This window comes from Nomia melanderi, chromosome 6 (assembly GCF_051020985.1).
Source record: "Nomia melanderi isolate GNS246 chromosome 6, iyNomMela1, whole genome shotgun sequence".
Classification (NCBI taxonomy): Eukaryota; Metazoa; Arthropoda; class Insecta; order Hymenoptera; family Halictidae; genus Nomia; species Nomia melanderi.
The window spans coordinates 8,823,978-8,850,472 of NC_135004.1; the positions used below are offsets into that span (position 1 = coordinate 8,823,978).

The following is a 26,495-nucleotide window of genomic DNA, read 5'->3' on the forward strand; positions in this document are numbered from 1 at the left end:
GAATACTTGACCAGTATGCGCAACTCTTTTTTGCGTGTTTCACGCGTTTCGAACGACGCCGATGCTTAACGCTTAGGAAGTGGCCGTACTCCGGACTCTCCGCAAACATTCTCGCTGGCGAGCCTACAATTACTCGCGGCAAGTTCATAACTTATAATAACGATACGTAACCATCGCTGAGCGTGCAAGCACCGAAACACGCTGTCAGCTCCTATCTCTTCAGTTGCACAATGAAAACGTTTCGAAGGCGAAGCCAACGCGCACGCGTCGAAGCTTTCATTATTATTTTATTATCAATAATATTTCATTCTTATTACTCCGGAATTTCTTGGTGCCGGTCGTTAGCGGGTCCGTACTCCATTCGCGGGCCCGTAACCCCGGTGATTTTCCGAATTTACAAAACCGTTGTTGCCCACGCACTCGAGACGCATAAAAGATCCAGCGAACGTATTTATACGCGGTGAAAGAAAAATTCGGTATTCCTTTTTTTCTTTTTCAAAACCTCCAAGCTGGAATCCCCCATTAACGAATCGGTATATCGTATCTCGTGAAACTTTTACGATTGGTAGTGTCGCCAAATGTCTGAATGTAACTTTAAGTTATTCCGTGTGCCTGATAGTACATCGTTAAAACGGCAATGCACGATATATATACGTTTTACGAGCTATTTCTAATGAATTTTTTATATCGTGTCTAGCTCGAATCTTTATTGGATAAAAAAGAGAAACGGGTATAGAAGACGCGGAACGAGTACTCCGGGCAACATAATGAATTCAACTGTGCTTATTAGCAAAATGGTGTCTTTCTCCTTTTTCTTTTTCTTTTTCTTTATTTCTATGAGCACGAGTTACATTCGAATGGTAAAAACGAGTCCTACTGATTCATCCAAAAGTTAATGTATCCCGTCCCGCGCGCAATTAAACGCTGAAAAAATAACACTGTTCTCTGGCAATACTTTATTCTAAACGTGTTTGTTCTCTCGCGGCTAAACCGGTCGTTCGAGTGGGGACGCCATTGCGATTACGTACGGTGATTCCACGCATTACGTCAGGAATCCGCCGAGACACGATCCTAGATTCACCGAACATCTATTTTTCTACGTTGTATTGGCATAGTTAAAAAGTTTTCCATGTTTCACAGTCGTTCGACGTGCAATGATATCCGTGAGCATTAAATCATTTCGAGATTTTCAATCGAAACATTTATTATTGCATTTATACATTAAACGGATATTAATTTGTGCGATCGACGCATGAAAATATTAGGTTACGTCACGCGTTCGAAGTCTCGCCAATGAATAAAGGAAAATTATTAAATATTTCATTCGACTATGCATCCCACTCGCCAAGCAATAACGGAGTTAACGATTCGAGATAATCTAGCAACAAGTTTCTTTAATGCTTCTTCCTGAATCTTGTTTCATGCGTTTTATAGATAAGTCCATGATTATTTTTTTTTTTAATTTTAAGAAGCAACAATAAGCGGATGGAGCGTGGAGTCGTTTGGAACCGTTATATTCAAGTAATTTCTCCGGCACCAATTTCCGTTCAATTATTGTCATTACTCCTTTATTTATGATGATTCATGTTAAATATTATCTATATCGGTAATGACTAGCTTCCTTGCTGTTAATATAAATTTACGTTTTTACAATAATAAAACCGTGGTTTACAAAATATGTGGTCCTTCAATTGTTACTGGATCAGCACTCATCGCTCTCAAAACTTGCTCTCTGCGCCTTCCTACATGTGATGAATCGAACAACACTCTGTTCGCTCGACACATCACCTAGAAAATGAACATCGACAGCTAAACAAAAAACTCAATCATTTGAATTTGATTAACACTAGGTTCACGGACATATTGTACACATTATTATATTGTTCCTAGAAAAATGGATGTTCGTTTGTTTAGAATTTCAAATTAAAAATTTAAAAATAGACGATTGCGACAGACATTCGTATAACTGCGTCAATCAAAACCGGCGTAAACATTTACCAAACAACGTTTACAAAATTCAATATGCCTCACAGTAACGCGCTCCGTAACCGCAGCGTCACCAAAGCGACCGAAACCTAAAAGGCAAAAAGATGAAAAGACGAAAAGAAAAACTCCGGAATACTGAATGAAGGGGACGTCGCTTCGCCGCGCGTCTCGACCCGTCGACCCACGTCCACTTTCCGCGGAACGGCTCCGGCCGATTCATCGAGCGTAGATCGCGAACACGATGTAATCCGAGCCGGAGGAAAAGCCTGAAACTTGTGCCCCCAACTCTACTTACGGACTATGCTAATTGGAAGAGTAGCCGAGCAAACGAAGAAGGTAGGCAGGATAAAGGGAGAGCGGGGTGGCGGCGAAAAGGGTGGTTGGACGAGGAAGAGGGCCGGCAGGAGGAAGGACCGGTCCAGCCGCGATCTAGCAGTTGATCGAATCGTCGCGAGCGGTCAGAAAACACGTCGGACGCGATCTAACGTGGCTCGCGAGGTTCGACCTAACGATCCAGGAAGGATAATCGAGGTGTCGACAGCTGCGTCCTCGCGATGCTTTATGGAATTGCCAATGATCTTCGCGGGTTATGGAGATCATCTGCACCTTCGATACGATCAGTGACGAACCGTGCTAATTGGTAAATCGATTTCGAATACGATTCAGCCGTTTATACAAGGAGAGTCGTCTGTTCCTCGTCGCCGACGTGTGTTAATATACATCGGTGTTTTCCGTTTGGGCTAATAAATTCATGGTAATTGGATGAACGGTCTAATAACACTGGGTCGAGCCATTGGACAAAGTAATTGTTAACCGCGCGCACGGATTTACGATAATGAACCGGTAAATAGCGGAAGTGGCTCTCGCGGCGTTCGATGCTTGCACACCGGTCCGCTTCTATGGATAAACAGTCCGTTTATGTGTATACTGGGTGTCCCACCGTATAGGCATATACGTTTAGGTTTTACGTTGGCACGATTAGTGATGGATCAAGCGGCTGGAAATGTTTTAACTGGCTCGCGTGAATGAATTTAAGACTGGCTTGAGGTTTAGTGATCTCATTTTTCTAAGTGTTTTCGTGGTATTTGTTTATAATAGGTATACTGCGTTTTAATGGTATGTTATGTAAGGCTAACGTGTATTTTACTGGTGGTATGGTAATGCAAGAATGAATTGATGGAAAATAAAATTAGAGGGAATGTTAAAGATATGGTTGGTTACTTAGCCTTGGTTAGCTTCTAGTTAATAATGTTTAATAGATAGTACTTAATACCCCGAATCAATTTATTTTTATTTTTAAGAGACGTTTGATGGCTAAATTTATTTAATTTTTTAACTTTAAAGTGAAGTATGCTTCAAAATGACTCCGAAACGCCATGAGACTCCAAACTCCCAATCACATTATTCTCAAAAACTCACGCAACCTCACGAAACTCCGTAGTCACCGAGCAGTATGCAATTGGCACTCTCACGCATCGAAAATAATCAACAAACGTCACACCTGATCGCAGTGCAAGCCCTATCAAATTCACCGCAAAATCTTTGTCGGCACCTACCAAGGCGCCACACATGAACAGAAAAAGAGAACCGTAGCAGCAAAAAACTGAAGCAAAGAATAACGGAAAATGACGTTACCGCGAATGCAACAGATGACCATAGTGAATCTTAATGCCGACTGTTCGGTATCATCATCGTTACGTTCGCGAACGCTGGACATCGGTCGATACCAAGAGACGAAGACATCGGCAAAGCGGTGTTCGGTCTTTCCTTCGGTTGAACAGAGACAGCGACGTGTACCGCATCATCAAGGAGTGGGATTGCAAAGTAGACAGTTTCGAAGAAGAAGAATCATCAGCTCCAGCGAGATCAGAAGAAGAACACGAGGAGAGTCCAGAAGAAGCGTTTGAAGAAGAACAAGAACAAGAAGAGCGGGGACAAGAAGGAGTACACCGAAGAACCGTTGAGAAAAGAGATAGGCGGAGGCGAGAGAGGAGACAGCTGGTATCGGGCGACGGTGTTCGTGAAGGTGGACGAAGCTGCGGTGATGGTGATACCGATGGCATCGTACCGTGGTAGCGCCGGTGATCGTGCCGGCGGTGGTGGTGGTAGTGGTGGTGGTAGTCACGATGGTGGTGGTCAAGAGAGGATGTGTGGTGACGGTAGTGGTGGCGGGTCCAGCGGGGGCATATCGTGCCTGGGCCCCAACACTTGCCTCTCCGTGCGAGGAGAGATTTTACCCCCTCCTGCCGCGGGCGGCGCCACTCGAGGAGATCCTTTCCTCTTTTCGCCTCTAGGCCATTCTCGAGAGGCGCGCGCGGCAACGCGGTGTCGCGCGATCGGTCCTCCTCGACCTTCGACCAATAACGCGCGCCTTTTCCGCCCGACACCGAGTCAGCCACCCGGAGGCTCTCAGCTTTTCCGACGCGGCTCTTTTTTCCGAGACCGGACGCGCTTCCGCGCAACGAAACCCGACTCCCACCGCCCCTCCTCCTCAGGTGGCGGTCCTCCGACCGTCCTTGCCACCCGACCTTCCCTCACCGCCCCCACGTGACACACGCCGGTCAACCACGTGACTCTGACCGACCGCGACGATCTTCGTTCGGTGCGCGGAACGTCAACGTCCGTCGCCCTAAGGGCCCTGGCCGCTTCCTCTAGCCGTGAAGCATTCCCGATCGGCTGGTTGCGTAACCTGGGACCGACTAGCGGTATCGACGAGCGGAAAGGACTGCGTTTGAGCTTCGAGCGGAGAGGACGAAAAGGAAGACACGCGGTACCGTTGATGACTGGAGAATCTAGCCGACGACTGAGTTCGAAGGAACTTTTGGATGAAGAAAATAGAATTGATGAAGAAATTGGATGTTGTCGATTGAGAACATAGCAACGGATTGAGGAACGTTCGGTGAACGTGTGGATCATACCGTAGGACAGCGAGCTTCGAAAAACGCTTGAAAGAAAAGAAGATACAGTGACAGTTTATGAGTTTCTTGCTTTTTGGTTTGTTTCTTTCTTCTTCTTCGAAAGACTGATCAATCGCACATAGAATGCGATCGACGAAAGAGACGTCGACAACGGTGCCCCGGGTCGCCAGCGATTCCACCAGTCGTCGGAAAATGAAGTACTACGACTCGCGTCTCGTCACGTTGATAGGAAGTGTGCGCGAGCGACCGATCGGCGCAGTCTCGTTACCGATCGCCGTCCGGGACTCGATTTCGCGGTGAAATCAGGCCGAGCAGCCGAGAGCAGCGGTCGAGCTGAATGTGAGAACGGTAGCCGACGAACAAGCGCGTACGTAGGTACGCGAGGTACGAACGGGCACTTGCCACGTGACTGTTCGCAACCGGCTGGGCTTTTTGCGTCGGCTCCCGGCCTCCCCTGGTTAACGTCCAGCCTCTGCCGAGCCGCAGCCGCGGCGATCCCGATCGATCCGGCCTGGCATCGAGATTCCTCGCGCGTCCCGAGAGTGTTTCTGAACTGTTAACCGACATTTGCTCCCCCTCCCGCTGGATCGTCGCCGATCTCGAGCGACACGGTGGATCACGGAGGATTGCGTCACTGCGAAGATTGCGCGGTGATTTTAATGGTACGCGTCACGCGATTACGTTCACAGGTTCGAGCGTTATTTCTTTGGAACGGCGGATGGACCGGGTTGGGCCCAGAGAGGCGGTCGTGACGCGACGAAACAACGCTGATCACGTCGTTCAGCGCGAGTTACGGCGATCCGTGTAATTTGGCGCGATTTAATTACACCCAGGTGGAAGCTGGTGTTATTAAGCCCGGCGCGCTGGGTGCAGCCGCCGAGAGAATTCAGGCTTCCCGCGTCATCGATCAGCGCCGCCGCCACCACTGCCCGGAGACTTCAATGCCCGCACAGACGCACTGCGTCGGGATCGTTTTACCGCATTCCTTTCGATAAACGAACGCTAAGGGAACGGATAAACAAAAGATCGTCTCAATCGATTAAACCGCGGTTCAAAGAAAATTTGGACTTTGGTGGATCGAGGATCCAACGAACGCTGAACCGCGTTCGCGCGAACGCTAAGTGCTGAGTCTACGATCGAGCAACACGGCTCACACGAAGGCGGCGCATCCTCCACGTGCACCGGCTTGCTACCAACGTAACACTTAGTGTTTCTCAAACGACTCGTTAACTCGGTCGAGGTACAACCTGAAAGCATCATCCCTTGCGCCAATCATCCGGCGAGCCGAGGAAGATTCTACCTGAACTACACGTGTGCTCTGTCGACAGGTGTTAGACGTTCTTACAGTTCATTCGTACGAGGAGGAGGTAGTGATCGTTCGGGAAATTGGATGTATTCAGGTGGCACTTGTTCGACGATTTAGAGGACGATTATCGGGGACAGGTGATTTATCTGTCTATTGTTCTCTGTCCGGTGCGGTGCCGGGAGGGAACGAACCTTGAGGAGTCTTTGAGGGTATCGGTTGCACGGTGATGGTAGGTAGCGTTTGACGAATGAACGGGATTCTTACGAAATTACTGTGAGAAGGAGACAAGAGGATCGTATCGGGAGAAAGTGATCGATGAAGTGTGTAATAAGTTTCTTGGGTCAAGATCGAAAAACTGTATTGTCGATGGAAAAAACAAGGAATTGAACTAGCCGTTAGGAAGACTCTATGAACCTCTATTCGTACTCACTTGAACATCAGAGGTGTGTCGCCACCTTTGGGCAGCCGATACGAATTCTGGTGATCGTGACCGAAGCAGCAGCATCTACGCCGGCAAAAGTGGCTCATCATGTCCGTGCTCGAGGCCGGTGAAGCTGACAGAGCCGCGATGTCTCCTCTCGACGAAGTCGTGTCCCCGACGAGCGTCGAGTCGGAACTGATGGTCACCGACATGTTGGACGAGCACGAGACCACGCTGAACGAGCACAGGGACGGCAAGCGCAAGAGAGACACGGACGGCGAGGAGCTCACGCCCAGGAAGCTGCCGTCACTGACGAGGAACAACAACGATGTCGGGTTCGTTTTGGAGGAGAGCGCCGATGACGATCTCCATGAGGATAGAGATGACGTAAGTCCGACTGGATTACTTTTTTTTCTAATTCTATGGAATTTTAATTTCACCGTCTTTCTAGTTTTATCGTATCGACATTGAGTATAAATCACTGGGGGATTGATTATTTCAAAGAATATGTAAAATGTGGCGTAGTCGTAAATATGTAAAGAAATCTTAACAGAAAATTTGATTCTTTGTAAGATAATGTTACCGTTAGAAAGTTGAATATATTGTTATTATTATATATTGTAGTCTATTAAACTAAAAAAAAGAATTTATATATAGTATACACGGGAACTATAAATTTACTTTTACAAGATTATTTATTTTTCTAGTGGAATGTTCTTAACAATAAAGTTACTTTAACGAGTCCAATCAGAAAACTCGTAAAGCAAAGGGTTAGTTTCAAGCCTCTCGCGTCTATCCCCGCCGCTGTTCTCTTTCGAAGCGACAGTTAAGCAACCCTAACGATAATTTAACAACCCCGGGCGAGACATTCGTTCCGCCACGTTATTCCCATTCGCTTCCCGGTGCAATTCGAATGATGCGAAAGTTGAATATCGAATGCCACGGCGAAACCTGAGAAGCCACCACCGGCGTGGCAACGTTTCAGTGACATTTATCCTCTTTTAAAGCGTACTCCATAACCCTTCTTCGGCGGACGGGTCTCAAACTACATTGCGTAGAAACTAAATTCTCACGTGGCAAGTGAAAGAGCAGCTGTCGGTTGAAGTGTCCGCCCACGCGCGGTCGTACGGCGTTCCGTTGTGTCCTGAACGTATAAGACACCGACACCACGGCAACAAATCAGGTGCTGTTCGATTCAGGACTCTAATAAAACGAAGCTATTAGCGCGTCACCTTTAAGGCCCAGGAAGCCCTACACGCGGGCCTCTCCTTATTCAGTCACCGTCGTTCGCCTTGATTTCGACGATCCCAACCGCACGATCCTACACGGATAGAGATCTTCATAGAAATCTTGTTTTTAGAACGTCCAACGACCGACAATTGCGGTTGCTCCTTTCATTCGAACAAACATTTAACCCTTTTTGTCAGAAAAGATTTTAAGTATGAACGAAATATTTCTTCTACTAAATATTATCGATTGTAGACTGAGAAAGTGTGATCGACCACTTTCTGTTTCTAAACATTTTACTTTAATATTGTCTATTTTTTCGAGACAAAAATATTAATTCTTGCGCCACGAATATCGTATTTATTGAATATTCTCAGTGTTTCTTTCCTTAGTCTCTATCAGCTAATTCCCAAACAATCGTTTGTTATTGCGTCGCTATGTACTTGTTTTCATATTCAATCGTTGCACTACCGTCGTGCTTACTAACTACCATCGATCATTAAACTAGTGCAATAAAAGCCAAATTACTTTGTTCCGCCTTCTTTGTTTTTACACATTTTATTCGGTAGTAGTTCAAAGTTACGTACTTTGATTACTACTGATAACAACTTGTTACCATTGTGATATATCGAAAGTGTTTCAGAGATGAAATTTGAAATCTTCCTATTCCAATGTCTTTTTATTTCTTACCTAAATTCTTCGAAACTATATCAAGATACGTAGGGTTAGTAATTTACTGGTTCGAAGCTACAAGCTTCTAATCTTGGCCGTAAAACAAATACGGAACTTTGCTTCCGAAGCGTCCATTAAATGCTTCAACCGGCGCAACAACGCCTATGGAAAATTCGAAACAGTAATCTCCTCTGCAGTGTGTACCGGTGCTGACTGTAGTCACTCATAACACGATAGAAACGAAAGAAGCCTAACAACGCACGATGGGGGGGGGGGGGGGGGGGGGCAGTCGTTGAAAAAGACAAGGCAGTAAATCTCGTCTCCTCTAAAATTCTATTTTTATTCCATCGACCGGCTCACCTATTCCGCAACGGCGTGATACTTTCATAGAACAGTTCACATTCCCCATAAAATGCCTCGTTCGTTTCTCCGAACTGTTTAGCAAATGTTCCTCGCGCATCCCCGGCCGCTCATCACCGCAGTGATGTCCAAGACGTTCGGACGCAGTTAACAGAGTCGAATATTATACGAATTCTCTCGAATAAACATCGATCCAAGATGATTAGCCTAATAAATTTCAGTTAAACAAGATATCCTTTCGTTGCTAACATTTCAGTTTAGCTGGTGACAACACTCAAACTCGAGGACAAAAAATGTCACATAACATAACCTTCTCAGTACTGCAGACTTAGGAATTTCGACTTAACGATACTGCGCATTTAAATACACCGTTTCTTTATAATAAGTAGAATAACATACAGCTAAACCTGTGAACTAAATCCACCCTACTTTTCAATACGTTACTTAAACAAACGAATCTTTCGCAAACATATTTTAACAGTGGAACATACAATTGTAGAATACAAACAGTTTTCATACGGCCAACATTAAAACGCATTTACATCCCTCCAAAACAAACATTGAAAAAGCAACGCGTGCCAAACACTCACGAAAACAGCATTCCATTCCCAAAAGAGGACAAACTCGAAAACCCCGCACAACAAGAGCTCTCAACAAGACAGCTAAAGCAATCCCAGCGAAATGCATCGCGAAAGGAACAAGCCATCAAAATTCCTCCCCGATTTTCCCGTGGCCGTTATCTGCCGTCTCTTCCCCGAAATAAAATTTTACTAGACACCGACCGGCCACCTATCGCGGCGGAAGGAAGGCACGCGGGGTCCGAGAAAATACAACCGTGACACTGGCTAATCGGGCCGCAGGATCGAGCAGCGGCGCGGCCTGTCGCGCACGGCGCGCGGCGATACGATGATCGAGAATTTATTATCTTGATCGGATAACCGGCCGCGGGTACGAACGGCCTAATTGCGGCAAGAAACATCTCCGAGCGGCGCGTTCGCGCCCGAGATAGAGGATCATCGGGGTGCTCTCCGTTGCTCCTCCTCTTGTCGTTTTACAGCCTCGAGCCGAGCGCCCGCTCGAAAACGGGGACACACGACGCGCGCGCGTAGGCAGGGTGTCGTAGGATACCAACGTGTGCGCACACGAGGTCACAGAACGGGTTTCAGGAAAAATCGACGCGCGATCCTGAGATCCGACGACACGCTATCCTGCATCTCCTGACCGCCGCGCCGCGCCGCGCAACCGGCCGATCGCCACGATCCGTCGAACACCATTAGAGATTCCATTAACCGCGTTTCCTCGAGACGAAAATCCGTGTCTCGCGGATCTACGTCGGATAGTAGACGTTTCATGGCTGAGCCGGACCGGGCCGGGCCGAGCTGGGCCGGTTCTATCTCGAGAAATCGGCGGGGCGCATCGTTCTACGGAATGTAACTGATAAGACTCGCTCTTGTAATGTCTAATTAATATGTAATTAGTTGTCCCGTGGGAAAGGAACGAGACGCGGCTTGTTATTATCATAGGTCTCGGACTTTTATGTTGACTTTTTGGAGTCTGATTTATGGATAGAGGAAATGTTCGTCGGATAAGGTATGGGAATGGAATTGTATCGTTTAAAATTGGAAGAATTGTTGGTTGCGGGTTTTGAGATACAGAAGGAGTTGCTTTAGTTTGAGGTAATATTTTTAGTGAATGATAATGAATGTGTAATAATAATCTCCGTATAGTAATATGAAATATTATTTCTTTCGATATTAACGATATGGAATGTTAACACGTTCACAGTCACGATGGTCAGCGATAACCGGAGCTGCCAAATGATTTAAAGACAATTATAATCCGTAAGATAACTAACATCGAATAAAAATACTCAATGGCGTAAATAACTATATAATAGTGTAACGTAAGAGTTGTACCAAATAATTGACGATTATTCCTCTTTATCTTTGCTAGGAGAAAGATAAATAATATATAAAACGCTGAAGTTTCTCATGGCGGTCGACGCGTCAATATCAATAGTATTGGTATTACTAAAATTGATATTATTAACGATAATAGAAAGTACATAACAATTTATCACATGAATATATCAGAAATTTATTATTTTCTAAAGGACCATGCAACTTTCCTGAAACGAACGCGTCGATTAATCGCAGCGCAAGCAACATTTAACAGCGTTAACTCAGCGCCAGGCCAATAAGGAACAAGTTAAGGACTCGCGTGACAAGTTTCGTAGTTCGGAACGTTCGGTTTTTGCCCGGTAACGTTGATGCGTCTCGCAACATAATAAATTCTCTTCGGTGAAACGAACTCTTCCCGGTTCTGCGGGCGCGCTGCGCTGTAAGTCGGCCCTCTTCCGCCAACAAATTGATCAACTGCAGCGTTATCGACATTAACAGTTCTCGTCGTACTTCTAACGATAACGTACCCTTGTTTAAGGGGCAGTAAACTCGAGGTTTGATCATCCGGGAGATCCCGGGCCGACAGTTTTAACACTGGCCAGTAATCGCCGTTATAAAGTTATACGAACGGTTAAAGGTGAGGCTGGTTTGCCTTTCACGTGGCACCGGGGGAAGACGGTCGGCCGGGTAGCATGGAACACGTGGTTTTCATTCCTGACTCTCCCATCGCTCGATCTCCTCGCTTGGAAAGAAGTGGAGGCGCGCGTTGTTATTAGTTTTAATTATTCCTCCCCACGAAACTGTTATCCCTTGTCAAGTGAGAAGCTTAAATATACTCGACTCGTATCTCCGATGATACACGCTTCTGTTTACAGTTAGCCGTAACGCTTTTAATTAAAAATTATTTAATAGGAGAATTGCTTTTCGATGGGAGTTATGTTCTCGAGCGCGTATTAAACAGAACATTGTGTATGTAAAATTTAATAGTTCTGGTAGGCTAACGAGATATTAATACCCAATTTCATGCGTATCGCACATATTTTTAATAATATCTTTGTATTATAAATTTCGACACTACACACTGTTTTAGTGTCTCCAATTATCAAATACAAAGTATTGGTAGTTTATTATAGTTCAATGCTGATTAGGTTTGCATTTCGAAACAACATCTATTCATGAATCAAGTAATATCCTTTATTTTTTCACGTGTCTACGCATCAACTCGTATAATCCCATATTCACTACGCGTTCAGTAACGATTTCAAAATATACATAACCTAACGAGCAATCGATACCTCCGAGTCACATACAGTAAACGATTAAAAAGACTTTTCAGGCACTATTTATCGAAGCATTACTCACGATCTTTCATCGAAATTTCCCCACGACACGGTAGATTTTCACGAGGGAAAATTCCAGTCGCGAGTCACGGTAGTCAAAAGGCCAGATATAAATCAGCGGTGGCATCTTAGATAATGATAGGCATGCGCGATGCTCATACGCGGCGACCACGACAGCTGATATATTGTTTGGAGGCCCCAGAAGGTAGCAGTTAAAATTCTTGGTGAATGATAATCCAGCTCGGCTGTTCGGCTAGGCCGAAGCGCGCACGATTTCCGGCGGTTCCGTATCGTTACGGTAACGTTACCGAAGCGATCATCGATCAGAGGAATAACCACGTATCCCTGCCTTCCCTTTCTTCTCGTCGCACATTGTTGCACCAGAATCGATACTGGTCCAAGAACGAGCCGCGACGCCGCGCCGGAACGTTTCGCGTCGCTTCGTTAGCATCAGAACGATAATTTCAGGCGGTTACATTTTATTGTCGCTAATAACCCGACCGGTCGAGCGGTGAACCCTGGACAGACTCTTTCGTTCTTTTTTCTTTCAAAAAGAGGAAAAAGAATGGAAAAAAAAGCTGAATCGCAACGGAAGATTGGACCGTTTCGCTGACTCTCCCGGGTGACCATTACCTTGGATTGCGCGGCGGTATTACGTTATAGCATCCGAGAAATGGGATCCAGGAGCTTAAAAAAGTTATAACACTGACGCGCCGCGATTCCCAAGAGCTTAGTCCAGGTATTTCCACGGACATGATTCGTTCGAATTGGAGACGATCGTCTCTTTCTTCTCGTGATTTCTTTGTCCCGCTCACGGGTGTCTCGGCTAAGTTGGACATTGAAATTATTACATCTGAACTCCGGATGCGAGTCTGTAATAATTGGGAAAGAATCCCTCTGTCGCTATGAACGTCCTTTCATGATTATCGTTATTCTTCTTTCGCATTAACGTTTAGATTCTATGATTCGACGACGGTCCGGTGAATCTTGGATAATGTCAATGGTATCGTGGTGTCGGAAGCTTCGTATAATCTTGAAACGTTCTAGTTATTTTTTACTTTAATTAGAAGTATCTGGATATAATTATCGAGAGAGAAGTTGCGCACGTAATTAAATAGTATAGTAATATAATTTTACTTCTAGAGAATTTTCTAAGTATGTAAGATTATATTGTATCGAAGTCACACGAAAAAAAGGTATTAAATCATAGCAATTTAAGTGATGGATTGACAGATACTATTACATATGCGTACACTTATCATTTCGCTGTGTATGTATTAAACTTTTTTTGTGAAATGCATTATAATTATACTTGATTAAATGCGAAATTTGATTAATCTTCCTGGATACTAAAGCGATTTAATCGAACTCTTCAACGTTTCGCACCATGGATTTCTTTCTTCACGAACAGAAAATTGAATCATTAAACAATCTTTCATCCGAACTCATTATAGGATCGTTCATAGAAATATTACAGCAATAAAATCACTACGATAAACTGACGTACGCGATGTTCAAGCAGCGTTAAACTATTCGCACCAATCGTACGAAAATTGTCTTGGGCGATCGTACGTCGGCGTGTAAATTACGAACGATTATAATGATTACAGGTGGCGCAGCCACGTTCTCACCTGGCGACCAATTTGCCGGAAATGAGCGGATTTTTATTCTTTATTTTACAGTAATAACGAACGTGTAGGTGACAAAATGACTTCTTAACGGACCTCAAGGCCCGTTATTTTCTTCATACTCTGAATTGCAAATCACGCAGAGAGTAAAATATTTCTTTGCGCTATCTCCGAACACTTCGCAAAATAATCAACTTCAAAATAATCGATCATACCACCGCGGCGCGCCGTGCGAAGTTAAAGCACTACAAAGTCTTCAATGAACACACTGCAATACTTGAATTAGCATAGCCCTTAAAATCATACATACCTGTTACAATTTTAAATGATACAATTGTTAAACTCTAAAATAATAACGATACAACGCACATTAGGAATAAAAGAAAACCATAAATATCCACGAGACTACATTAATATTATCCAATACACAAATGTATACACGCAAAACAGATAAGATATAACACGGAAACAAATCACCATCAACGAGGAAACAGATAAATCAGAGACAGTCGATCACAGTTCCTTCTATTGCTCACGCACAACACGATAAGGAACACCCAGAGCAATTCATTATTCCATCTGAATAAAAAAAGAAAAGAAAGAAATAACCATCTAAATCCACAAAAGGAATCGAAAAGGAGTCAAAGCTCAAGTGATCATCGTTCAAGCAAAAAGTTCACTTACCATTCACAATCGAGATTCCCCTCTCATTTCTCATTCCTCGCTCAAACAAAAATCCGCGCGGCTCCTGATCCCGAAGCATCCGGTCGTAACAGGAACGCGATATCTGAATCAGCGATCCGGTCGCCGGATCGTCCGGTTCGTTGAGGACTCTCGCAGCGCCATTCACGTCGGGCCGCGGTTCAAAAAGGCGGCGCGGCGTGCCGGTGAAGCCGCGAAATACGAACGTCTCGAACCTGTTTTCTAATCCAACGGAACCGCCGCGTTGCGCCGCCCCGTTCTCTTCTCCCTTATCTGTCGCTGTCAGCTTCTGCGGGAGTGGGAAATGGTAGCGGATAAGCAAAAGGTAGCGAGAGGGATGGGAGGGGGGGCACTGCGAGAGCCCGGCCGCCTAGGCACGCCACGTCCGATGTAATAATATATAGTCGGTCGAGTAAAACAGCTGTTACACGGATAAATTTGCCGGCCCCGCGCGGCCGTTTATTGAGTTCCCTCGCTTGTCCCGCTCGCGCGTATGTTTATGCGCTTACCGCGACTCGCAGCTAGCTTTAATCCAGATCTTTATTGCCTCCCGCGAAGAGCCCGGGCCTGCCGCGTACCGACTCGTTTAGAGGATATCCGCGACCCTTTCTCAAGCTCCTACAGACGCTGAAGCAAATTGCGATGCATCCTAGGTTTAGTGAAACCTGCATCGCGTCAGCCTCCACATGATTCTTCCCTGTTTGTCGTGTAGCATCTGTTGCCTCTCGTGTTGATCCGCTGACGCCAAAGTACTTTGCTGGTGAGTTGCCACTTAAACAGAATGTGGGTGTAATTGGATGTAGAGGAATGAGTCTTGTCACATGTGTTTTTGGCAGTAATGTGTTATTTATTAGTGTAATCTGTTAGTTAATCAGTACTATAACTGGAACTTCGCGAGATATGTTACTTGACCCTGTGACTGTCCCGAGTATCAATCCTCTAGCAACGAGTTCTGTCCGCTTCTCACGTGTTGACTACCTACAGTTAGGTCACTTGATGGCTAGGCTGAAAAATGCAGGTCCAATTGGTCAATTTTTATCTATTCTGATTTACCGCTTGTCAATGCTGTTACATGTAACCAATTAAGACTGTAAACAAAATTCTCAACGAATTCTCCCTATACTATCTCACTAGACGTCAAACACTTCTCAAAGCTACAAACTATGCACAGGAACAAAAGGAATTATCCTCTCGCTCAACTTTTTCAAGGAACACAGTGAACAGTGGGGATACTATGTTCACGGGATTCCATAAACATAAGAAAACCGTAGAATAGAATCTTACGCCAATGTTCAGTTTCTATCGTTACATCTCACTTTTTCGTATTTCGTCGTGTATCATAAAACCTGATAGTCGATACGTGTACCGCGACGTGCTTCAACGTGTGCAAGTAGCTTCAGGTGGCTGCGGAAATTCCTTAAAAATCTGGCCCTCCGCCCTGTGACGGAAGGATTTGCGAACGCTCGCGCGACTACGAGAGCCCCTCTTTATGGGGATCCGTTCTCCGCGCGGCGCGGTTACGGCCGGTACTGGTTCGCAGGACGTAAGCTGACCGGGGAATTTATCGACGGGATATCCTGAGTCCTTCCCGAAGGTTTATTTAAATTGTACCCTACGCGCTAGATCCTCGTCTGCATAGGAACGATAAGTATCTTCGAGGTTCAAGGATGAATTGATTTGATTGGCGGATACTTGGGCTGTTGGCTTGATGGACGAGATATACGGAATTGTTTGTGGATTGGGGAAAAGATTCTTTTGGTTCTTGCGAGTGCCGTGTGTGTAAGGTTTACAATGAAATGGTTCGAAGAAATGTTTACTCGAAGCATCCGAGGATGTGTATGGTAATAATCATTTATGACTTATGGTTCGTAGTCCTTCGGATTAGGTATAACGTTTGACAACTATTCCTTTTCCTTGTTTTACCATTGCATTCGTGAGATTTAGTTTTTGTAGTTTGTTAGAAAAGAAAAGTAAAATATTGCTATCAGGAGAATTAGGGATAATCAATGTTTCACCATAAAAAAAATAAAACCTATGTTTACTGTAAGCCTACGTTTAAGACACTATTAGATACTGATAAGAAAAAAAAATAGTACTTCACTTCGAGTCTACTGAAATGAATAATGTCTATTGTTATTTGTTATTTTCTAATTACAATTTTCCTTAACGTTGTATTAGTATTGTTATCTCGAGCACGAAGGAACGAAATATTGTTTTTCATAGTTCGTCCGGACACAGATGGTAAAAACAGTCTTCCAGTGTAATACAATTACTGCTCGAATTTATATTGTAAGAAAACTTAACGATACGACATAAGCTTCATTAGTCCCTCCGTTCACAAGTAAAAACGTTTAATGCTGCCGGCTCGGGAGTTTCTCGTCGATAGGAGTGAACGATTGAAGATCCCACACGCCAATTATAGTTAAGGGAATACGATACGCGTTTAAAGTGCACAGTTCCTCACCCACAAATCGCGTTTTACCACGGAATAACAGCGGCGCCACGATCACCGGCTAAATGCGCCTTCGAACCACCGAAGGATACACGGTGTCTACGAGCGGAAGATAATAAACGCCGGTAACAGTACCATAAAAGTTTTTCCAGTCGTCCGTTTTCTTCACCATCCGGGAACGACGTTACACCGCCGCACCGCGCCGGTCTCTGTATTCGTTTCGTTACGCCGCGCCTCCATCGTCGTTGAAACACGATTCGCCCGAGTTTTCGCGTTCTTCTGGCTGCGGTGCATAATGCAACCGTTCGGTTCAATTATCTCTTCTTTCTACTCGTCATCCTCGACTCAGCCAGAATCTTTACGTATCGTAGATTTTTACTTGAATTTTTATTCTACTGGCAGTCTTTTTATTTGATTCTTATTTGAAATCATTTTACAGAGGTTTTGCAGAACTATTTGTCGATTAGACGAAACATAGGATATACAATACTACTTAAAAATTATTACAGTTGTAATTTATTCTGTAATAGTTATTACTTTTAAAAATTTGATAATAAGAAATTGATAAATCACTTTCGACGCGAGTAAAACTTTCAATATATGCTTCGAAACCAGAGGAATTCAATTTTTTGTATCTTGACAGATGAATCTTTCATACGTCTACACTTAATCTGAACATCGAATACCGATAACGGGGAGATGATATTGCATTTCGACTGGCGATGAAATTAACAATATTCACATTTATTTAATTGGGAATTTGAAACCTCCGCCGTGAGACTCAGTAAATATTATAAGGCAAGGAATTAAAAGAGACATGAAAGAATTTCGCATACTTAACTTACATACATAATTCCGTTTAATTTGTTTGACACTGGAACGAAACGAACTTCGAGATTAAGTTGATTATGGAACATAAGTATATCGCGCAACTTATATCATTTATTCGAAACGTAACCAGTACAATTAGTACATGATGAAATTCGACAGTAATGGAGATAACGAGAATTAAAAATTGAACGTTAAGTGGCAACGGTATGACGATATGCAAATCTTTGGGAAGAAAATTGATCCTTATGAATATTCGTCGTTGAAAGTTGCACGAATGAACCAACCGAATGGCCTTTATCTTTGTCACTTAACGTTCCATTATACAAGCGTATCTAATTAACCGACGATACCGAAGAAACAGAATTTCTTCGCTATGTGGAGACACATTAAAGTAACAATCAATTTACTCTTTTCATAGTAAAAACATAAGCAGATGTACTTAAATGAATTATGAAATGTAAGTGGCTGAAGTTCTGAAATTAAAAGCCTTAAAATTCTCGGTAGATAATTCTTCACCATTTATCACCATTTATCCATTGCTTACATTATAGAACACTTCTACTAATCCACGACAAACACGATCAGAATAATTCTTCAATAATCTGTATATAATGGAATTAGAGGAACATCTCCATACTGTACTAGAAAACCTATAATCTTTCAAATAAGATACACAATTTAAATAAATTTCACTAGATTTCACGAATCTCTATTCTTACCGCGATCCCAGGTCACAATTAATTCTTCGCGTATTCTAAAAATCTCTTAAAAGTTTCAATGCTCAAAAATAACCGACCATTATCTTCCGTGAGGAGACGCGTCGTATAGGCTCGCACACCTACCCGAGAGGCAAATTCGTTGCCGCAAACACAGTTCGAAATTCGCACCTATCCGAAATTTGCATCAGCCATATTAGCGTGTTACAGGGAACATGGCGTCGCGGGAGACAGGCCGAGCATCGTCGTCGATTAGCGGTACGCGGTAAATCGGACGCAACGAATGCCTATCTGTCGTCCGTGTGCCACGCGCACTAGCGAAGGCCCAGCCGAAACGGGTCCTCACCGATAAACCGAAAATTGCTGCGTCGCCTTGGAAACAATTTGCCGGTCACTGTCGGCATGCAAGTACTTACCTATACGGTAACGAGCACGAAGTAAGACGCATACATTATGACTTTAATAATCCCGGGGGCCGATTTACATAGTAATTACTAAGTTTTCTGGCCCCGAAAATTGCCTCACCGGCGGACCCGTCAAAGAGTCGACGAGCAGCCGACAACGCGTCCGAATAATAAGCATGCGAACGGTACCGAAAGAAACGCCGAAGAAAATCAGTCGTTTACTGGAATGAGTCCGTTCAGTCCCTCGGACTAAACGAGTAACGAGTCGCCGGTGGCGATCGGTTTCCGACGAAACCGCTCGTCTAATTTCTTTGCAAATCGCGCGCGCCGACCGAGGAACACGGTAAAGGTTAGACGTTGTTAATGAACGCGGTACATCTTTGGTACAGGGTAGAGAGCGTCGAGGGTACGTAGGAAATGGAGTTTGAGAAATGGCACACGGTTTTCCCTCTGTAACGTCGCGTGAGGTCCTTTGCTGATACTTCGTAGTTAAAAACGAACTACAATAAATGGTGTAGAGTAACGGCGTCTAATGTGGAACAGCTCCTAATATGGAACACCACAATGTTTGGGAAAATAAATAGCTTGCTGTGTTAGTTACCATGGGAAACACTTCAGTAATATATTCATAGTTTGACATTAATTAAGAATTTGCCATTGAATACGAAGAATTATTGAGTTTAGTATTACGTTAAATTTTCTGAAAGACGAGTTAAGTGGTCAAGCTATTTAATATAAATGGGCCAACAAAATTTATTTGTGTACGATTTATCATTGAACATATTTATTTCTCATTATTCAAAAGCAATTTGCTACAAATTTATTTTCTTCTTAGAATGGTTATTAGTTTTCTGTCGGAATATGTGGTTCCTAATATGGAATACGTTCCATATTGGGTACACATTCTTTGTTAATGTTACCACCTTTATGTGGTATACACATTATGGTACAAGTTTCTCAAATCAATGTTCCATATTAAATACCGTTACCCTACATCTACACTCGCCCTCTGTAAGGTCTCGCTTCACTATTAACTGCTAACATACATACTTACGAACAAACAAACGTAAGTGATAATCAGTTAACGAGACACCTGAAGAATGCGAGAAACGAATTGAAGCCGAAACTAACTTTTCGAATATTTTCGTAAATTTTTGTTGCGTGTGGTCGCGCATTAGCACGTAGCAAGAATTTTCTAGCGAATTTATACCACATTAAGAATGACGCGCTGACTACGAACTGCTCGCAATAATGGATGAGTTCCGAGTTTCTCTAGTTCCCCGATGCGTAAAAGCATCTAATGAAATATAATAAAAATGTACGGACATCAACCGTCTATATGAAAACCCGAGGAAACTCGCAGAAACTTTTTTGTTTACTTAATACCCACCGATTAGCTTACAAAGCTTTCGCATTCCTCGAAGACGAATTAAAATAGCTCGCCCAATAGTTCGTATCGGATATTTGCATAATTCAAGGGGGCAACGATATACGAGTCTACAAATCGCAGCAAGAATTTCGATCATCTGGCGGCCCGGTCAGAAAATGAGTCGAAGGAATGCAAATGGAATAAAAGATGCGGTAGAAGAAATGGAAACATAAAGGAACGGAAGGCACGGGATCGGAGTCGTTTCCGCGTCGAATAAATACAAAGTGCTCGCGGGACCGCGTCAACTAAATCCTACGTGGAACGTTGGATCAAGAAATCCGATCGCTGCCGTTGGAATGCGAAATATTTGAACTCTCGCGCTTCCGATGAAATGGTTCCGCGCGAGCGGGCCCTGGACAGGAGTCCCGAGGTCCGGCCATTATTACGAAATTCCAGGCATCGCTCTCGAGCGCGTTATCTAGACGATCATGCGGCAGATCGCGGCGCGCGTTCAAATGGCCCTCTCTAATGACTCCAAGACTTACCCCGCTACAGTCACGAACCACAACGGTGATGTCCGAAGGAGCGATTACCACGACTTCACTTTTCATCAACTGTTTGACGCAATTGATATGCACTTACAGAAATTCTTAAAATTTCTTTTGGTATTCATTACTTGTATATCGATCATTGCATGAGATAATTAAAACTTGTCATTTCGGTAGGGTAGTTCTAGTATCAACACTATTAACACATTGTTGACCGGTCACGAGTTTACTCGTGCTTGCATTAGTTATTTCTATTTTTGAAGCGCAGAGTATCATAAAATATTGGAAAAGCGAAATATTCAAAGTTATATAAAACATATATCCAAAGTATCACATCAATTCATTATATATATAAATAAAGTAAATTGAAGTTTATTTAGGTTATTTCACTTTCATATTTAATTACGGAATAATAACCGGCGACATGGTATAACTTCTGCGTAAAATTTCCAGTGAACAATATGTTAATAGATTTCTCAATGACAGTGCTATTTCTATGTACAGTTATTGGAAACACCGGTATGTAGACGTTTCTCTGAGAAATGATTCAATAAATTGATTTATTAATGGTGTCTTAAAATACAAGCCTATCGTAATCTTAGTGAATATTCTCTTGTAATTTGTATAACAAAAAAAAAATACAGACCAGTTGATTTAATTGCTTGGCAGTTCCAATGTTAACCGGTGAGGTTGTCTGGCACGTCACGGCGAGATTCCCGTTGCTCCCTCGGTCTGGTCCGATTATTTCGATTAGCCTTGAATGCCGGCCATTGTTTCGAGTGTTCGCGATCGGCGCGTATCGATGCTCCCCGAGCTTCATACACACGCGGATACAACCGTTAACCTTTTGCCGTCCTACTTCGATCTCGCCGTCTTCCAGCGAAGATGTGTATGTTGGATACATGACTCATAGATCTTCCTCTCTCGCCTCTTCTCCTCCCAACCCCGCAGAAATATGAAATATGAATCGCACGGTTTTGCTGTAGGTGAGTCTCGAAGCGATGTAAATTGCCGAGGCGCGAGGCGGCTTGTTAACACTTTCCCGGTGCACGGTGATACGCCGCGTGAGTTTGCGAATGAAACCGCGGTTTACCGTATTCGCCACGGAAGAGATTGTTCTTTTGTTTATTTTGCAACCCTCCTCCTGTAACGAGGTATTTATTATTTACCTTTATTATTGCTTTTTATTCTATTACATTATTATTTCGAACTAATTATTCCATACGCTTTCGTAAAAGGGTTCATTTGCGTAAAGAAAGAATCAATGCGATTTTTCCTCGATTATGGAAAGGGGGAGAATAAACTACTTAATTTTCGATCACGTACCTACTTATAACTATTATTAACACATTGTTGACCGGTTACGGGTTAACTCGTGTTTTCATGTCGAAACGTTGTTTATCGGTCACGAGATAATCCGTGTTTGCACTTGCGTTACCCATTTGAATTTTTGAAACGCAGGGCAATATGGAATATTGCAGAAGCGAAATATTCAAAGTTATATAAAACATATGTCCAAAATTTCATTTCAATTCATTGTGTATAAAGAAAGTATATTGAAGTTTACTTAGATTGTTTCACTTTCATATTTATTTACGGAACAATAACCGATGACATGGGATAGTTTCTGTGCAAAATTGCTGGTCAGCAATGTGTTAAAGCAAAATAACAGCATATCAATGAAGAACAAAAATTTCACAGTAAAATCTTAGACAGTTGAAAAATAAAGAAAAGAAAGGATGCACAACGATGATGATCTCATGCAGAGATTCATTTATTCGACATGGAATTCCATTTAGAAGTACATTAACAATTCCAAGTTGATAAGGGAAGGAACACACGATAAATATGTTCATCCCGAAATCTCCTTTCGATTGACCCTAACGATATCATGTCAGTGAATTGAACGCTGGACTCGTAGCAGCAGCCCAAAGGCACCTGCGCGCATGTCGGCCTATACCCGTCGGCATGTTACGCAAAGTGGCTGCCCACGTTTCACCGCATTTATTTAAACATGAACTCTATTCCTCCCGTCGATTCGGTCCACGTGCACACGTCCGAGCGTGCCCGCCTCCGGACTCCGCTGTACGCTCGCGTGTTACATACATACGTGCGGTAACGCTCGAACAGTACACGGCTTAAATATTGCCGCTACACGGCAGGGCGTGGAACCTGTTACCGGTTCAAGTAGGCGGATTCGGTTCGGCTCCGCGGATCGAACGAGATCTCCAGCCGCGGACACTTCGAGACATTGTCTCGGCACGCGTGGGCGGAATGCGTGCCAGATCTTGTCGTTGGAATCGGGAACCTCCGAAGCGCGTTCTTTTTGTTCTCCGATCGGAGCATTCCGGAATTCGGTGACACCGGTGCGCTGTAAGATCGTTTTCTGGGTGAAAAGAATAGTATGGAACAACTTTTCCTGATTCTAACGAAACTCTGAATTTTTCGTGTGAAATTCATTTGAATCTGAAAGCATTCTAGAACTCCGTTTCACTCAAAGTATTTTGCTATTTTTAACCATTCACTTGTGTCTGTTATCATTTTAATTAGCATCGTCTTTTACGCGAGTATACCATTTCTTGCTATTGGAAACTGATGCTACCAAACACATTTTACCGGAAACTTTTTGGTTGCATACACGAAAGTGCCGTCATTCATTTCGATACCTACTCATTAAGATTTTTTCAATGAGTTTTGGGGAACTGCGGTTTCAGAGTGAATACTTTAATTATACAGTAGAAGCAATTTTGTCTTCACTTCCGTGTCAAACGTCCATCGCGTGACAGCGTTTAGGAGTCTTCAATAGAGCGAAGAACATGCGAGCGTTTCGGCACGAGTCTACGACGCCGTGGAATCGGGAGAACGATCGCGGGACAATTTGCCACGCGGGGGAAAAATTATTAACGTGTTCTTTATCATCGAAGTCACGCAGGCCTCGGCTTCCAACGGGGGTGGGTTGAGCCCAAGGTAAAAAGAAGCAGGGGAGGCGTTAATACACGATCAGACAGCACGCACGCGTCGTGTAGTGTCGTGTAATGCGATCTACAAATCATACGGCGATACGTTAACCGTATTTATTGGTCGAGACATTTTTCTCTATCGGCGCGACAACGCGGCTCCGACTGACTTACGGCCGCGAGTCAGGGATTCCTTGTCACGCGACTATTTTCGCGGCGCGTATTTTTGCCGCGTGATTTGTCGACCGTGACCATTCTCTTATTGTCCCTTTCATTGTGAGACGCAATGCTTCATTCTTTAAGACTATTGATTTTCAATTGTTTGTACTGGTTCGGTCTGTTGCGCAAAATGTTGCGACGTTATTTTATGCTCTAAGATGTAGAACATTGTAAGGGTGTGAAAGTATGCTTTTATTTATTTATACATTGAGACGGATCAATACATGTAAAACATACACTTTATATTGTAGTATTTTATCAATTAGTTGTTCCAATTAGAAAATACGATTCTTTGTTTAGCGAGTGGTCATGGTAACAGTGTATGAATAATTCGGATCTTTCGTAGGTTACAGATTTAATATGTTCCGTTTTTAACAGGTTTTAAGGAAATTAATTGAAAGATTATTCAATTGAATAACTTCTTCCTTATTTAACCTGTTATATTTGAAGTGTTTATCTGAAAAAATAATGAATTCATCGTTGGAAGAGTTAGTAACACTTCAAACTTTCAGATGTGTATACACGTCAAACGCAGTTAACTGGTTAATAAATGCCATCGCCTTCCAGATGCCATCCAACCGAACCATTTGCGTCTGAGAAACACAAAAATCTTGGGTAGGTTATTAATTAGTAAAATGCCAGCGATCGAGAAATTAATAAACATCGATCAATTAATCGAGCACGATTTGCAGTATTAATTTCGCGCGTGATGCTCGATCGACGGCCCGCCTAATATAGCAATGGAGATCCTTATTAACGGTTTTTATTGGCATTTCGCTACGGTGATCGTGTTATCACGATTAAAGGAAAATGTATTAACCATGAACTTTTGCCGTCCCACTGCTTCGTCTCGATATTCATCGTGTCGTTCGTGAACGCCGCTCCCGCGTCGAGTACCGATGACGACGGTCCGAGTATCGGGTTAATAAAGTCAAGCTGCGGGGCTTCAGATAACCTTTTCCCTTTGTTTGATATAAGGTTGTCGCGTGTTTCATCGTCGAATCAACGATGTCGTTCTGGTAAGTGATCGACGGAACATCGTGCAATTACAAAATGCGTCTGTTTCGTCGTTCAAGTGTTAATTCTTGTACCGTGTTCTTAAACTCAACACGATTCGCTTATAATTAATGATTCAAATTGTGCGAATTATAATGAATACATTATAATATTATTCATACGAAAACGACTTCTCGTTATGAGAACAGCTAAACTACGATTTTTTACATTGGACTTTCATCTCCGAGAAAAATCTTGAATACCTCTTCAGTACGGTTGCCTTTGTTTGACTACGGGTATCGAAACTTTCCATTTTTTGTTTACACAAGACTTCTTTAATGATAGAAATCTTGAAGATGCTTATTATCTGGAAGCTAATTCTAGTGAATTTCATTACATGTAGAACTTTCTGATTTATTGGTATAAAGAGAGGGGATTGTACATTTTACTATATGAATCATTCATTTGCCAAACTGATTGATTGCATGTAACAAAAATTTAAGGAAATTAATAAAGTAAGATAAGTTACCAATCGAATATGTTGTCACCATGTTTTCACAAAATTTAAATAGTTCGATTGACGCGAATCGTCAATTCTTTAACTAATCGAGTGATTCCTGTTTAATCAACTCGAATATAAAGTCGAAAATCAACGATTTCGAAAAATGTGTAGTTTACAAACATGTCATGCTGCGATTTAATTATGTTTACGGCAGTTCCTTTTCTTCCGCGTAACGAGTCTGCGGGTTGCGGGTTGCACCTGCTGTTCGCTTTGAACCTGCGTGCGCAGAGCGTTGCCGGCCGCCTACAAGGTTCCGATCATGTTGGCATCGAGATGATTGGTACTCCGCCGCGTATTTCGACCCGTACACGTGGACAACATTAGCATAACACGATCTAATTGATGTTGGTCGCATTGCACGCCTCGCCGCGGCTAATGTTCGGTTCCTAGACGCGTTTCTCGTACGAATACGCACATTATTGCCGCAAGCTTATGCTCTTTCGAAAATTATTATTCTACAGTTCCTAATCAAACAATTAGGGCCACTCACAGTTTTTCACATTTTTTTACTAATTACAGTACATACTGCAAATCCAAAAGATCATTAGAGAATTTTTTCATCATAGTGTTAAGCCGGAGAGTTAAGCAACTAAATTAAGTTTGAATGAAAATATATCATTGTTGATTTTCTATAAGTTGGTATCAATGGTGGCCCTACCTTTTTATCAGGAACTGTAAACTATTCAGTCAACGCTAAATAAAATTGCTTGCAAGTATAAGAACCTTATTCAATGTTTTTTTCTATCATTTGATATTGTTCAGGCAAACAATTTTCTGACGTATCAATATGAAAAAGAGATAAGTAAAATGAGAAAGTTGGTCTGCTTTCCTACTTTTATAGGTGCACTCAAGAAAATTGAAATAAAATAAATTGCAATATTTGTAAATAGTTTTGTTAAAGAAAAAATAAAATGAAGATGCAGATGTATTATTAAAGACTTGAAGGATTAATCAATAGACTTAGTTAATTCATAATGATA

At 43.0% G+C, this 26,495-nt stretch overlaps 1 protein-coding gene and 1 long non-coding RNA gene across 7 annotated transcripts in view; one reads left to right on the top strand and one right to left on the bottom strand.

The window, feature by feature from the left end:
- The window catches only part of TfAP-2 (transcription factor AP-2), a 244,862-nt gene that overhangs the window by 135,077 nt on the left and 83,290 nt on the right, over positions 1–26,495 (top strand). The window contains exon 1 of one of the 6 annotated variants that reach the window (XM_031991378.2): positions 4,063–7,018. The exons of 3 other annotated variants lie outside the window; for them this stretch is intronic. In XM_031991378.2, coding sequence (XP_031847238.1) covers positions 6,740–7,018 — 279 coding nt within the window. In that variant the 5' untranslated portion in view covers positions 4,063–6,739. Of the gene's footprint in view, positions 1–4,062; positions 7,019–21,830; positions 21,936–26,495 lie in introns of those variants that run through there. 2 more of the 6 variants (XM_031991377.2, XM_031991386.2) reach the window with 2 other exon arrangements.
- Positions 14,089–21,888, bottom strand: LOC116433378 (uncharacterized). Its single transcript, XR_004236293.2, has 4 exons — positions 21,428–21,888; positions 14,971–15,232; positions 14,444–14,750; positions 14,089–14,338 (listed from the first exon to the last, which is right to left on the bottom strand). It is a non-coding gene; the product is annotated as an uncharacterized LOC116433378 (long non-coding RNA).